Source organism: Lontra canadensis, unplaced genomic scaffold (assembly GCF_010015895.1).
Source record: "Lontra canadensis isolate GAN:19392208 unplaced genomic scaffold, GSC_riverotter_1.0 scaffold13, whole genome shotgun sequence".
In the NCBI taxonomy this organism is placed as follows: Eukaryota; Metazoa; Chordata; class Mammalia; order Carnivora; family Mustelidae; genus Lontra; species Lontra canadensis.
Window position 1 is genome coordinate 12,183,308 of NW_022631007.1, and position 14,716 is coordinate 12,198,023.

General features: G+C 49.2%; 1 protein-coding gene across 1 annotated transcript; it reads left to right on the forward strand.

Annotated features, from left to right (window-relative positions):
• Positions 1 to 1,761: 1,761 nt before the first annotated feature.
• On the forward strand, positions 1,762 to 9,064 carry NEU2 (neuraminidase 2). The gene is given in 4 exon segments (XM_032857514.1): positions 1,762 to 1,777; positions 6,615 to 6,819; positions 8,097 to 8,567; positions 8,569 to 9,064. Coding segments are annotated over 3 exon segments (1,140 nt in total). The 5' UTR covers positions 1,762 to 1,777; positions 6,615 to 6,618; the 3' UTR covers positions 9,037 to 9,064.
• Positions 9,065 to 14,716: the final 5,652 nt, after the last annotated feature.

Consider the following 14,716-nt stretch of genomic DNA (forward strand, 5'->3'; position numbering starts at 1 on the left):
ACAGACAACCCGTCCGTGTCCCAATGTCCATTCTGTCAATCATTTCAGCACAGTATTCGGTTCATCCCATGAGATAATCAACCATTTATTATAAAATAGGCTTTGTGTTAGATGATTAGCCCAACCTGAAGGCTAATGCCAGTGTTCGGAGTACATACAAGGTGGGCTAGGCCCAGCTATGATGTTCAGTAGGTTAGAGGTATTAAATGCCTTTTCAACTTATGATATTTTCAACCTATGATGTGTTTGTCAGGATATAACTTCACCAAAAGTCAAGGAAGCTCTGTATTTTCTGGCTATGTGCCAGCCAGTGTCTTCTCCTCCTGGGAACAAACTCTGGCCTAATGGAGCCTTAGGTATGGTTCTGGTAGGTGCAGAAGAAAAGGGCTCTTTGCCAGGTATGAGCGTCTAGTGAGTCCCTGCCACGTGCCAGAGGCTGAGTTGAGAGATTTCTATGGGATTATCTTGTGTGATCTTCACGGCATTGCCTCTGCCTGAAAAGGCAGCCTTACCCATTCACTCAATTGTTGAACACTGATGGAGCGCCAGTGAGGCACCAGAAACCGCTCTTGATACTGGTTGTAGGAGCAGATGAGACGGAGGGTCTCTGCTCTCCTGCAGCTTGGAGTCTACTGTGATATTTTTTCTCCCATTTTTTCAGAGGAGGAAACTGGGGTCTAAGAGATCAAGAGAGTGGCCCTCCTTTCCCAGCTGGTCCCGGCAGAGCCAGGAAAGGAGCTGAGCCCGGCATGCCTCTCACCCTTGCCCTTACCCTCCCTCCCTCCCTCCACTTCTGGTTTGTCCCAGGCCCCCGGAATCTTGTTCCCTGCCCTGCACATCTTTTGCTCACTGCATCATTTGAGAAGCAGGCTTGACTCAGGCTGCCAATGGCTCATTCTGATTCACTATGACTGTACAGAGCTGGACAGACTTCCTCCCGGTTAATGAGCACCAGCATCCTAACTGAGCCAGGGCTGGGCTTGTACACCGGCCTCACCCTGGAGCACATTGGCAGATGAGTGAGTGGAGGAATTCAGGGCCCCCCTGAGAGGTATTTAGGCGCTAGAGTGATGGAGGAGGGCCCTGGGACCCAAGGCTAGCCCAGAAGAATGCAGGAGCCCCACTGTTCTTCCAGAAGCTGGATTCCTGTAACTGTCCCTCAGAACAATGTATTACTTATAATATAACCCATGGGAAATTTTACTAGTTACCAAGCATGTTTAGATAGAGCCTCAAGAAAAACACAGACTGGCAACAGGCCTCTGGGGGAGAGGACGATATACGGCCTTGAAGCCGAGCAGCTGGGCATGCCCGGCTCGCTCAGGGTGAAACCCCGCCCGCTTCAGGTTTCCATAATCTACCCCCTCCAGAGCACCTATAGCTAATTAGATAAGTCCTTTGAATGCGCTTGCTCAACTATAAACTTCATAATGCTTGACCAGGCGTATTTTGCCTTCCTTCTTGTTTATCTACAAGCATATGATTAATGCTTACTTAGCCTTCTTCGCTCTTCTGTTGATTACTGTCTAATATCTAATTAAAGCGGGACTGAGGAGTTGTTCAGGGCAGCAGCCTCTTGCAACTGACTTGTTTGTGCCTCATTCTTCTCCCGTGCGCCGTCAGGAAGTGGCAGGTTCCCATGCCTCTGCCACGAACCCTGACTCCCCGCCCCCTGCCCCAGGAGCCAGGATCCCACTGGGAACACGCTCCGTGACGAACTTCTTCTCTTGGAATTGACCAGCTTGTCCCTTCGTTAACAAGAGCTCTTCTGTACAAGGTAATTATGAAGCGATGGGGCGATATTGGGAATGTCTTAGACTTCGTGGTTCTAAAAAGGGTGACAGGGCACCCAGTCTTTTCTTGGGGTGCCCAGAGTACCTGCCGGATGGGGAGAGATGTGGAATGGAGAAGGTTCCGGTCGGTCAGCTCAGGAAAAATGCTCATTCTGCTCTCACGTTATTGCTGGTCTGAACTTCCCGGAGGCAGGTCCTTGGTTCTGTACTGGTAGGGGGATCAAGATAGCTCCTCGCACCCTGGGGTAGCAATCCCCGCAAAGCCCTGGCCGCAAACTGAGTGATTGAGCCCATTGGAAATAGGGTTTTCCTGGGAAAAGAAGCTGGCTAAGCTTCAGGCTTGCATGCTTGCTTGGCTGCTCTTTGGAGAGGTGGCATTTCAACATGGTACCCTACAGGCCAATGTTCCACCTAAAACTAACCCCAAGAGCAAGGGCTAGTTCTCTCAGAAAACTGCCAGATGTGCCTCTTCCCCTCCTTTCCGATCTGAGTCTCAGCTGTGGGTCCCGCAACAGGAGAGCCCAGTGGTGAGGGGTGGGGGTTCTGGAATCTGGCAGCTCCGGGCTCACACCACCCCATTTCCACCATCCACTCAAGGCGGTCACCTCCTGCCTCCATGACCTACTTCTCCGTTTCCATACATCTGAGATGGCAGCATGCCGGTCAGCCTCATGCACTGGGGCGGGAGAAGTGAGCTTCCTTGCGGAAAACACTTTGCCCTGGGCCTGGGCCCCATAAGACCAGCTGCTTGTCGCCTGAGGGGGACCGTCTGAAGCTGTGGCTCTTCAGCCATTTTTGACCTACATAAGGGTGGCCTCTCACGGTTCAACCTGACAGCGTCACCCCGGAGACCGCCTGGATGCTGGCGCCCAAGGTGGGCTTGCAGTGAGGCCCCTGCCCAGCCCTCCCCCAAGGGGTCACCCCGCACTGGAGACAGGTGCCTGCACGGTCACCCCCTACAGCTCCCTGCTTGCTTGGTGGGGAGATGGAAACCGGGGATGTGGGTTCCTGCCTGAAGACACATAAAGAGGGGACCTGGGACTAGAATCTGATTTTTGGACTCCTAATTCGGTTTTCTTCCTCCTGTGTTGGTCTCAAGCCACTGCCACGGTGGGAGGCGGGCCTGGGTGCAGACGGAGCAGCCACCTGCACGAGGTGCTCGGGGCTACCAGAAATGTAACAAGGGCGGGAAGATGGCATTTCCCAGAACTCGTCCCAGAGCCAGTACCGCAGGGAGATAGAAGGTGCCTTGAGTCCCAGCTCTGATACATAAGGGTTCGTGAACTCAGTTGCCTCATCGGTACCATGGGCTAAAAACAGTGCCTGTTTCGTGGGGGTGTCGTGGATATTAAATGAATGTGTATTTGTAATTTGTATTATAAACATCAAAATGTATGAATGCAATTTACAAAAAACCTTTAGAGATACTGTAGAAGAGGGCTGGCCCTTCATAAAGGCCATGGGTGTTGGTTGTGATGATCACGAAGACAGTCAGGGACGGTGTTGTCACCTGGCGGCCCAGTCTGAGCTGGTGCTAAGTTGCTGAGATTAGAGAGGAGCCCTCGAGCTCACATAGGGGTTCCTCTTCCTCTGCACCTGCCCTCCTGTGCCCATGTTCGCTCTGCATACACGTGTGACAAATACTTAGACAAGCAGCGCATGTGGGACTGGGTTAGCACGTGTCCATGGCCTCCCCCTGCATGCCGGCCTCTCTTCCCCAGGGCCCCGGCTCTCAGCCCCACGGGTTTTCAGAAGGCAGGGCATTTGCGAGGTCAAATAAGACCGTCCCTGTCAAGCGCTTAGACAAGGTCCTGGTCCTAGTGATCACTGTTTGGTATGCAACCATAAACTTAACTAGAATACAAACTCCCCAAGTCCAGGGATCTTTCACTTATTTACAAAGCATCCCGACTATCTAGAACAAGGCAGGGCACAAGGGAGGAACGTAATAAACATTTGCTGTATGAATGACCACGTTTGCCTGCACCCCAGAGGAGAGCAGCGTCTCGGGAAAGAATCTGGAGACCAGCCACAGACGCTCTAGAAATCAATTCAGAAAGAATCTTTTAAACTGGGCATTCCCAGCTCCTCCCTAATTTGCCCTCCACATTCAATTAATTTTGCTGTTTCCCCATTTCTTTTTTTTTTTTTTAAGATTTTATTTATTTATTTGACAAACAGAGATCACAAGTAGGAAGAGAGGCAGGCAGACAGAGAGGAGGAAGCAGGCTCCCCGGGGAGCAGAGAGCCCGATGTGGGGCTTGATCCCAGGTGCGGGGCTCGGGGCTCGATCCCAGGACGCTGGGATCATGGTCTGAGCCGAAGGCAGGGGCTTTTAACCCACTGAGCCACCCAAGCTCCCCTGTTTCCCCATTGCTTTCTTTTTCTTTTTTTTTTTTTTTTAAGATTTTATTTATTTATTTGACACAGAGAGAGAGAGACCACAAGTAGGCAAAGAGGCAGGCAGAGAGAGAGGAGGGAAGCAGGCACTCGCTGAGAAGAGAGCCCGACCACGACCACGCGGGGCTCGATCCCAGGACCCTCCCAGGACCCTCCCAAGACCCTGGGATCATGACAGAGGCAGAGGCTTTAACTCACAGAGCCACCCAGGCGCCCCCTTGTTTCCCCATTTCTAAGAGCCTGGGTCCTCTTTCAATTATTCTGTCTTTGCTGCCCCCTCCCCCGCCCCCCACTACTTCCCTGGAGCCAGAAGAGGGACTTCCTAAAAGAATAAATCAGGTTACATCACTCCCTTGCCTAAACAAATGTGAAACCTTCCCATTGCCTCCAGGCTAACATCCGCCTCCGACTGCCAGCGTTAGTCATCTGGAAATGCAAGTCAAAACCCCACTGAGATAGCACTTGACTCCTGGTAGGACGGCTGTTACCAAAAAGACACAGCAGGCAGTGCTGTCACTGAGAGATTGGAACCTTTCTACGTATGGGGCTGGCAAGAATGTAACATGTTGCCACTGATGGAGAAAACAAGTCTAGCAGCAGCTCAAAAAGTTAAACTTGGAGGTACCATGTGACCCAGGAACTCCGCTCCTAGATAAATACCCACAAGCTTAAATAAACCCTTAAACTGTTTTCTAGGGAACACTGTTAAACGGCCTCTTCCCCCATTTCATTTTTATTTTTAATCATACTTAATTTTTTCCCATCTTCATTTCATAACAAAATTTCAACCTCGCTACCCTTATGTCCGCTAACCTCTGCGTTCTTGGAGTCCAGCTAGTGGGTCCAGATCTTGCCACGAAGACTTAGTTCCTCCACTCGCATTGAGGCAATCACACATTTTTACCCTGTGCAGCCCTTCTTAGCTGTATTTTGTCAGATTGGCCTAACAATAATACTCATTATGGATTGCATAGAATACTGATAGATTGCACAATGTCTCTAAAATGTTAAATTAAGTTTTAGGTAGGTAATACATATCCATGGTAGGAAGAGATGCAAGAAGGAGGAAGGGGATACAGAGGAGTGGTGGGTGTGGTTCTTACTGCTCACTCCACTTCCCACTTCCCCTCCCTGAAAGCGTGTTGCAGGCGGGGTTCCCCAGGAACCGGGGTCGGGAACCAGGACAGGAGATTGATGGTGGTGTGCCCTGGGGTCAGCTCCATGGAAGGGAGCAGAGGGTGGTAGGAGTGGGCAGAGGGGGTCTCTGGGAAACCTCAGCTGAGCCCACAGGAGCTCTGGAGCTGGGCCAGCCCTGGAGAGTGTCCCAGTAGGACAAGAGAACCAGAGTCTTGGTGCTTTTCAGATGGCAGTCCTGTCCCTCCTCGTGTGCAGCTAGCACTCCCTGCAGTGGGAACCAGGTGGCCCGGCACGGAGACCACTGTCATCCACAGTTCCCAAGTCTTCTCCAGCTCTCTCTGCCCTTGTTGGTCAAATATTTCTTTTTTCTTTTTCTTTTCTTTTTTTTTTAAGATTTTATTTATTTATTTGAGAGAGAGGCAGTGAGAGAGAGCTTGAGAGGCGAGAAGGTCAGAGGTAGAAGCAGACTCCCTGTGGAGATGGGAGCTCCATGCAGGACTTGATCCCGGGACTCTGGGATCGTGACCTGAGCTGAAGGCAGTTGCTTAGCTAGCTGAGCCACCCAGGTGCCCTTTTTATTTTCTTACACGTTGGGAAGACCCTACCAGCCCTCATGAGCTGCAAGGAGTTCCTCTCTTCCATCCCCAATGTCCCCTCACTGCCCCAGGGATGGAGCCCACAGGGTGGGTGCAGCTGGGCCTTAGCTCCAAGCAGCCTGGGGAGGAGAGCCTTGAAAATCAAGGCTTTTTTTTCCCCACCTTTTTTTCTTTTTTCTAAGGCAACTTTCTAGGGCTCTGCGATTATAAAAAAAACAAAACAAAACAAAACAAAAACCAATCCCTCTCATGTGTCATCTTCTGGCAGCTGGACAACAGCAGAGCACTGCTCAGCAAGCACTCCTTTCCTACCCAAGTTTAAGCATTTGATTGATGACTTGGGTTGGGAAAAAGCAGTTGAAGGTTATCGCAAGTCTGTCGTAAGAAGGTTTGTTAATTTATAATAAGAATACAGCACAAAATACTCCTTTCCAAATACCTTCTCTCTGATGTCTCATGGACAGATTTCTGCCAGAATCCCTGGGAGGTGTGCACACAATTGGTAGACAGGCTCTTGGAATGTAATCACAGGGGGTGAACCCCATGAGGCAAGAAGACAGGCCACCCCAACGCTGGGTGGCTTGCCCATGGGGTGAGCAGCACCTGCCTGGGAGGATGGCTGTGGCCCCATGCCAGGATGTGACTGCAAGAGACTCATGTTCTTATCCTTTTCGCCCCCCCCCCCAAGCCCCATGGCATCCTTCCCTGTCCTGCAGAAAGAGAGAATGTTCCAGTCCGGAGCCCATGCCTACAGAATTCCAGCTCTGCTCTACCTGCCTCAGCACAAGACACTACTGGCCTTTGTGGAAAAGCGGATGAGCAAGAAGGATGAGCACGCAGAGCTGATTGTCCTGCGAAGAGGAAGCTATGATGCATCCACCCACCATGTTCAGGTAAGGTAGGGTGGGGCTACAAGTGCTCCTGGGAGTAGTACAGGGACCATTCCATCCTTAAATGGCTGAGGCCTGGAGAACAGAGGGGTGAGATACACTGAATCCCAAGAGGGACCCAGAGACCTATCAGGGATCACGCAGAGAAAGTGTCCCCAGGTGATCACCTAGATTTCACATGGGATCACTGTGAACAAGTCCAGTTGTCATGGCAACATCTGCTTTATTGCATGAAGGGACAAGTCAACCAGGAAATTAATGTTTGGAAAACTTCCTATATCCCTGAAAACCTAAGGGAGGGGAGTTTAGTATTACCTAACTGGGGAAGGGGGGATTGTATCCTTTTAGTAAAATTAACCTGGGGAGCAGGGTGAAGGTCAGAGTGATTGTGTCTTGAGTTTCCAGCATGCAGACCAAGTAGTTAATTTTGATGAAGACATTCAAGGCTGGCTTATCACATTTGAAGGGATTAATGTTATTATTATCATTACCTTGTGGTCATTATTATACAGTAGCTATCCAGAGCATGGGGTTTAAAGCAGATGGACTTGGGGTCAAGTCCTGGTTCCAGCACTTACCAGGGTAGAGTGTTGGGCAACTTATCGACCCCATCTAAGCCTCTCTGTCCCCCAGAAGTTAGGGGTTAGCATGAGATGAGACAACAGACATCATGCACTCAGCACAGTTACCTACCCCTAGGATCATCCATTGGTAGAGAGCTGTTAATGGATAGGGATAGACTACAGAGCCTCAGTGTATATGACTCAGACTCAGGGACTATGGAAGCTCAGTGTGAGTCCTTGGTGCTATGGTGCTGCCCTTCCCTGGCTGCATTAATAGACTCTGATGTGTAGAAACAGGAGGTGATTGTCTTCTTCTGCCCTGCACTGGTGAAACAGTTGTACTTACTCCAGGGCTTTATTTATCAAGAATGCGAAGCTGGACTGGGCTGGTAGGTTGAGGGATGAAGCTGGGAATGGCTCATGTCTGAATCATCTTTGCACACTGGGGTCTAGCCCACGGCAGATGCCCTGTAATGTGTGTTGCTCTTCAAATGAAGAGGGCACTGCCATAGAGGGAGTGAGGGGGAACCTGGCTCCTGCTGCTCAGTGGAGGCGTTGTGCAGATGAATGAGTGCTGTCTGGAGAGCTCTTTTCAGTGACCTTTGATTTTTACCCTCTGAGATACACCACTTTCCCCCTACACTGAAGTTCCTGGCCATGGCACTGGCATCGGCCATTTCAAAGTTGTTCTCCTCCTTTCTGTCCCCTCACATTCAGTGGCACGCTCAGGAAGTGGTGGCTGAAGCCCAGCTGGAGGGCCACCGGTCCATGAACCCGAGTCCCTTGTATGATGAGAAGACAGGAACCCTCTTCCTCTTCTTCATTGCCATCCCCGGGCAGGTGTCCGAGTACCATCAGCTCCACACCAGGGTCAACATGACACGGCTGTGCCAGGTCACCAGCATGGACCATGGGCAGTCCTGGAGCCCTGCCAGAGACCTCACTGACCCTGCCATCGGTGCAACCCACAAGGAATGGGCCACTTTTGCGGTGGGTCCAGGGCACTGTCTGCAGTTGCAGAATGACACCCGGAGTCTGGTGGTGCCTGCCTATGCTTACCGGATCCTTCACTCCCTCCAGAGGCCTTCCCCGTTTGCCTTTTGCTTCATCAGCCATGACCATGGGCACTCATGGATGAGAGGGAACTTTGTGGCCCAGGACACCCTAGAGTGCCAAGTGGCTGAAGTTGGGGGGTGCAAAGCAGAGGGTGGTGTATCTGAATGCCAGAAGTCCGCTCGGAGCCAGGGTCCAGGCCGAGAGTACCAATGAGGGGCTCGACTTCAAGGAGGCCCAACCTGTGAAGAAGCTTGTGGAGCCTCCCCATGGCTGCCATGGGAGCATCGTCAGTTTTCCCAACCCCCATGCAGGCTCAGGAACCTCAGACAAATGGCTGCTCTACACTCACCCGACAAACCCGCAGCAGAGAGCTGACCTGGGTGTGTACCTCCACAAGGGACTCCCAGGTCCCGACACCTGGTCGGAGCCCGCTCTCCTGGCAAAGGGCAGCTGCGCTTACTCAGACCTCCAGAGCATGGGTAGTGGCCCCGATGGGTCACCCCAGTTTGGGTGTCTGTATGAATCAGCTGATTACGAAGAGGTCATCTTCCTCATGTTCACCCTGAAACAAGCCTTCCCAGGAGAATTTTTGTCTCAGTGAGTCAGTTGGAGTACAGTCCAGGAAGAGCTCCAGACGGAGAGGCCCATGGTGGCCCCTCTGGGCTCTGGAGACAAGCTCTTTGTTCTCTTCATAGAGCGCGTGCAGATGCTTCCTGCTGGCCCTTTTCCTCCTTTGATGTTTTGAAGCTTTAAAGGGATTCAGTTCTCATTCCAGAAGTTGAAGGAACCTGGCTTCCCATGGCCCCTCGAAGGGGAAGGTGAGGACAGCAGTCACCCTGCAGGGCTTGGACTGCCTGCTGCCAGCCCCAGCTCTGTGCGGGTCTTGCTAAATGATGGAGTCCAGCCCATTTCTAGATGCTCATCGGGTTCCTGGGGAAAGGCTGAGACAAAGAATGTAAATTAGCAGAAGGATGTGTGTGTGTGTGTGTGTGTGTGTGTGTGTGTGTGTATGTGTGTGTGTGCATGCATGTGCATGCACACATGCACATGTTTTCTCAGGGATGCGTCAGAGGAGATAGCATGGGGCACAGCTTTGCGGGGAGGTAAGGCAGGTTGAGGAAAACTCAGATAATCTAAGTCATTGCGTTAGTTTCCCAGAGCTGCCATAACAAATCAATACCAGCTTGGTAGCTTAAAACAACAGAAATTTATTCTCCAACAGTTCTGGAGGCTGGAAGTTCAAAAATAAAGGTGTCAGCAGGACTGTACTTCCTCCAAAGGTCCTAGGGGAGACCCCTTCCTTGCCTTTCCAGTGTATGGTGACCCCAGGAATTCCTCAGCTCATGGTTACCTACTTCCCTTTAATGCCTCTGTCTTTGGGTGGCTGTCTCCCCTTCTCCTGTGTTTTCTTTCCTGTCTCTTACAAGATACCTGTCGTTGGATTTCTGGCACACCCAGATAACCCAGGATAATCCTGCACTCAATGATATTTGCAAAGCCTCCTTTCTAAATCATGTCACATTCACTGATTCTGAGGGTTAGGACATGGATTTATCTTTCAGAGCCACCATTCAATCCACTAAAGGCATCAGAAATGATTCTGGTACAGGTGATGTGGCCAAAGGTAGGAATGAAATTCAGATTTCAGAAGAATGAAGGGGATAGGAGGGGCTGGGCTGTTGGATGTGTGTCTGTGGCACAGAGCTGCTCTGGGGCATCCAGTCTTGGTGATGACAAGGATGCCACCACGTGGAGGTGAAGAAAGAGTGATGAGCATCCTGTGCCTGTGTAGTCCTTGCCATATAGAAAGAGCAGGGAGAAGACCACTCCCCAGTTGTCATGAGGGTGATAACCTGAGAGGGGAGTCCTGGGCAGAGGGGGCTGACATATCTCTGATCTCTGGGGTCTTCAGGGGCCTTTGTCCTATGTCCTTATGGAAGAATGGACTTGCCCCCTGCCCCCATCAAGCCCCTCTTACCAATTAGATCAATCTAATAGTTGGGTGGCAGCAATCAGTGACAATAGTCATGGGTTCTTGCAGTTGAGCCATGTCTCCAGGTGGCCAAGCAGTGGTTAAATGGAATTGTCACAGTGCGGGGAGCTGGAGATGTGGCTTCTGTTCTGGGTGTGTTTCCTGGCACTGGCCTCCTATCTGGGTGCTACCTCTCTGTGAAGGGGGATTTATGAAATCCAGCTGGAAGGATAAGGAAATAGGGCCTGGTTATTGCTGGGGTGGAAAGTAAGCCCCTGCTGGGGTGGAAAGACAGCCACCTGCTGTCTTCTAAACCCTGCAAGTTAGCTATGAAGAGGGTCAGAGGCCTAGCCAAGAGAGAGAGGACAAGGGCATGTCAGCCAGGGGCAGCATAACGTCAAGAGGTTTAGAGGTATTGAGGCCTGATAAAGGAGGATGTTATTAATAATTATACCAAGACAATGGACATCAGCCAGGACTATCCCAGGCAAACTGAGAGCTTTAAGAGAGAAAGACCCATTGAAGATTGTATCAGGAGCTGGCCTCTGATAACTACCCTGGGAGAGTCAATCAATTAAGGGTCTTGATGTGAGTTGGGAATAGGATAGGACATCTGGACACTGCCAAGCTCCGAACATTATTCTTATAGACTCTGTCCGTTCACAGAGGTCAGTGGGTCTCAGTTCCAGTGGGTCTCAATTCTAACTGCTCATTAGAATTCCCTGGGGAGCTTTTACACCATGATGATGCCTGGGCTCCACCCCTGACCACCTGATTCAGAATCTTTGGTGGTGGCACCCAGAGATGAGTATTGTTTTTTCAAAAACTCCTCAAGTTATTCTAGTGAGCATAAGGATCAAGAACTGCTGGCACAGATGGTCTCTAAAGTTCCTTCTACTTCTAAATATATACAAACATACAAGTCTTCTGATTTGAATGAAAAAAATAACAGTTGATTTGGTTAAAGCTGAACTGATCTACTCATTGAAAAATGCCACTAAGAGAATGAAAAGAAAAGCCATAGATGGTAGGAAGATATTTACAACACTTATATCTGACAAAGGACTTGCTTCCAGGATATATAAAGAATACCTACAAACCAATAAAAAAAAGACTGTCTAATTAAAATGGGCAAAAGGCTTGAACAGGCACTTCATGAAAGAGGTATCGTAAAGCCTGCCAAACACATGGCCATCAGAGAAAAGCAAATTAAAACTATGAGATACCCACTAGAATGATCACAATGAAAAAAGACAGACAACAGCAAGTATTGGCAAGAATGGGAGGCAACCAGAATGCTCATGCAGGTCTGGAGGAAGTGTAACTGGTATGACCACTTTGGAAAGCTGTTTGATAGTATCTATTAAATGAACATGTAAATACTCTATGACCCCGCTCTTCCACTCCGCAGTGCTCACCTGAGAGAAATGAATGTGTTTGACTGCCAAAGACACGTATAAGAATGTTCCTGGTAACTTCATTCCTAGGAGTCCCAGAGTGGAAACTATCCAAATGTCAGTCGAAAATAGAATGGGTATCTGAACTGGGCAATATTCACACAATGGAATATTTCAGAATAATAAAAGAATGAACCACTATTGCACACAATAACGTGAATAGCTTTCCAGACATTGTATATTGAATGAAAGAAGCCAGAGTCAAAAGACTACCTTCTTGATGACTCCATTTATATAAGTTCCAAAAACAGACAAAACAAATCTATGGTAAGTCAGGAAAGGGGCTATTTCTGGTGGAGGAGAGCTGTTCACGGAGAGCTAGAAGGAATCTTCTGGGTGCTTGGAAATATTCTGTTGTTTGATCTGGTGCTAGTAGGAGGGTGAACCCATACATGAAAATTCAATAGGCTGTACGCATAAGATTTGCATACCTTACCATATCATAGGCTATACCGTGTGAAAAATAAAAGTTGAACTGAATAGTAGATTTGCTAGTTAAATGTCCAAATCAGTATATTACATTGGGTTGTAAAACTCTGGATCTAAATTTTTATAATAAACTTTTTTGGGGAGAATCATTTTAGATTTACAGAAAAGTTACAAAGATAGTATGGAGTGTTCCCATATACCCTATGCCCAGCTTTCCCTAATGTTAACATCTTATGTAACTCTGGTACATTTGTCAAAACCGGGAGATTAATACTGGCACACTACTGTTAACTAGACTCTGGACTCTATACAGATTTCACCAGTGTTTCTACTAATGTCCTTTTCCTGTTCTAGGATCCAATCCAGGTTATATTTAGTACATTTAGTGAAACTGAATTTTTACTATAATTTGTGTCCATGGAGACACACACATACTCACAGACTGACAGTTCCAGGAGCCCCTCCGCTCACCTCGTGAGGCCTGGGAGGGGAGAGGGCATGGGGCATGTCCCAGGTGGTCACCTTGGAAGGACCAGAGCCTGGCCCTGCAGAGAGGGCAGGCAGGGTGGTCTGCTAAACCCAGGGGTGCTGATAGAGAAGATCCGCCCCTCTCAGGAGAGACCCTTTCCCTGCACAGTGAGATCAACAAAGTGACCACGTAGAGTAACTGGAACTTGTCCATTCTTAGAAGTAAGCCCGCATATCACGAGATAGAATATGTTAGCCTATAGAGGTGGACGTGAACTTGAAGTCTGTTAAGTCCAGCCTCCTCAGTTGAAAGGGGGTGAAAGCAGGTCCCATGAGGTCCAAGACTTCCTCAAGGCCACAAGGTCAGTGGCAGGTCCAGGAGAGCAACTTGGTTTCTGAGCCTTCACCAGTGCCCCCGCATCTGTTCAGTTGTCTCTTCTGTCCCTGTCTGACCATCCAAGAAGTACAAAGGGGTCTGTACGATGAGGTTCTGGGACATGGAGTTCTGCTTGGCCAGTCTCTAGAGTCTGTGCCCTTAGTCCTTGGTGCCAGGTCTCCCTGCCTGGCATGGCCTCCCCAGTGAGGGTGGGGAGAAGGCAGCTCTGGTCTGCGGACTTGCCAGCTGGCACCTTCTAAGAAGGCAGAGACTCATGCAGAGCCAAGAGGAGTCAGGAGAGCTCAGCTGTCCACACCCCTGCTCTTCGCTGTGAGATTTCTGCACTGGGACCACACTGCCACCCGCACAAATCCCCATCCTGTGAAGAAGAAAGGAAGAAATTCAGTACTTAAATGTGATGCTTTAATCACACTGCCCAAAAGGTGAGAAAGCTGACTGTACTTTTGGCAAGGTGTCTCTTTTTCAAGTTCCATTTTTGTACTGTTTTTAGGGGAGGGTTTCAGCGGAATAGATGCCAAACATTTGGAAATATAAAGAGGCAAGGAAAAAACCACCCGTAATCCCACTAACCAGAGGCACATTTTCTTCTGGTCTTTTATCTGTGAAATTTGCGGAGATCATGCCGCAGAATCAAGGCAAGATGGGGCTTCTTCTCCCCACTTGACATTATAGCTCAAGTATTGCCTCCATGTTCTATTCTTGCAAAAGATAATATGTCAAAGAAACATACCGTGGGTTATGTAATCATTCCTGAGTGTTAGAAACTGAAGTTACTTTTGCTTTTTTTCTGTTACACAAACACTGAGATGAACATCTTTGTGAGTAAATCTTGGTCCTCCTCTGTGACTATTCTGTAAACTGAATCCCCTGAAAGGAATTACTGATCGAAGATGAACATTTGAAATCTCTTGGAATGTGTTGTTTGCAAATATAAAGTACAACCCTCCGTTGTGAATCAAAATGTCTTGAAATGGCTTTCTTCTTTTATAATTTTTAAATACCTGAGCTCCTAGGACAATTGATTAAGTCATGCGTTCGTTCCTTAATTCATAAACCACGGTTCCTGCTTTCTCTCTATATGGTTTATAATCTAGGTTAAAGACCGGGGGTAGACACACATACAAAAATTCTAGAATCACAGAGGTCAGAAGGGCGGGCCCTCCATGAATATTCTCTGGTCTAACGTTGTTCATCTGATGAGGGTAGAGCATGAGCCGGGGGGAGGTCAGGTGACTTGCCCACAGTCCCCTGTTGCCTGCTCACCTCCCACCCACTGCCCTGGATCAGAAGCTCAAGGGTCCCAGCAAAAGCAGGTAGAATCCAGACCACTGTCAGTCCCTTTCCTTTTTCTTCAGGCCCAAAGGGTCACTGGTTGAGCACACAGGCCCTCCTTTCTGCCCAAGGAGGCTCTGGGTCAATGGGTGCTCAGTCTTGTTACCGACTCGTGTTATTTCCCCCGTGGGTAGCACTCTTCTTTATAGATCTTTTTCTCCTTCCTTCCTTCCTTTTTCCTTCCTTCCTTCCTTCCTTCCTTCCTTCCTTCCTTCCTTCCTTCCTT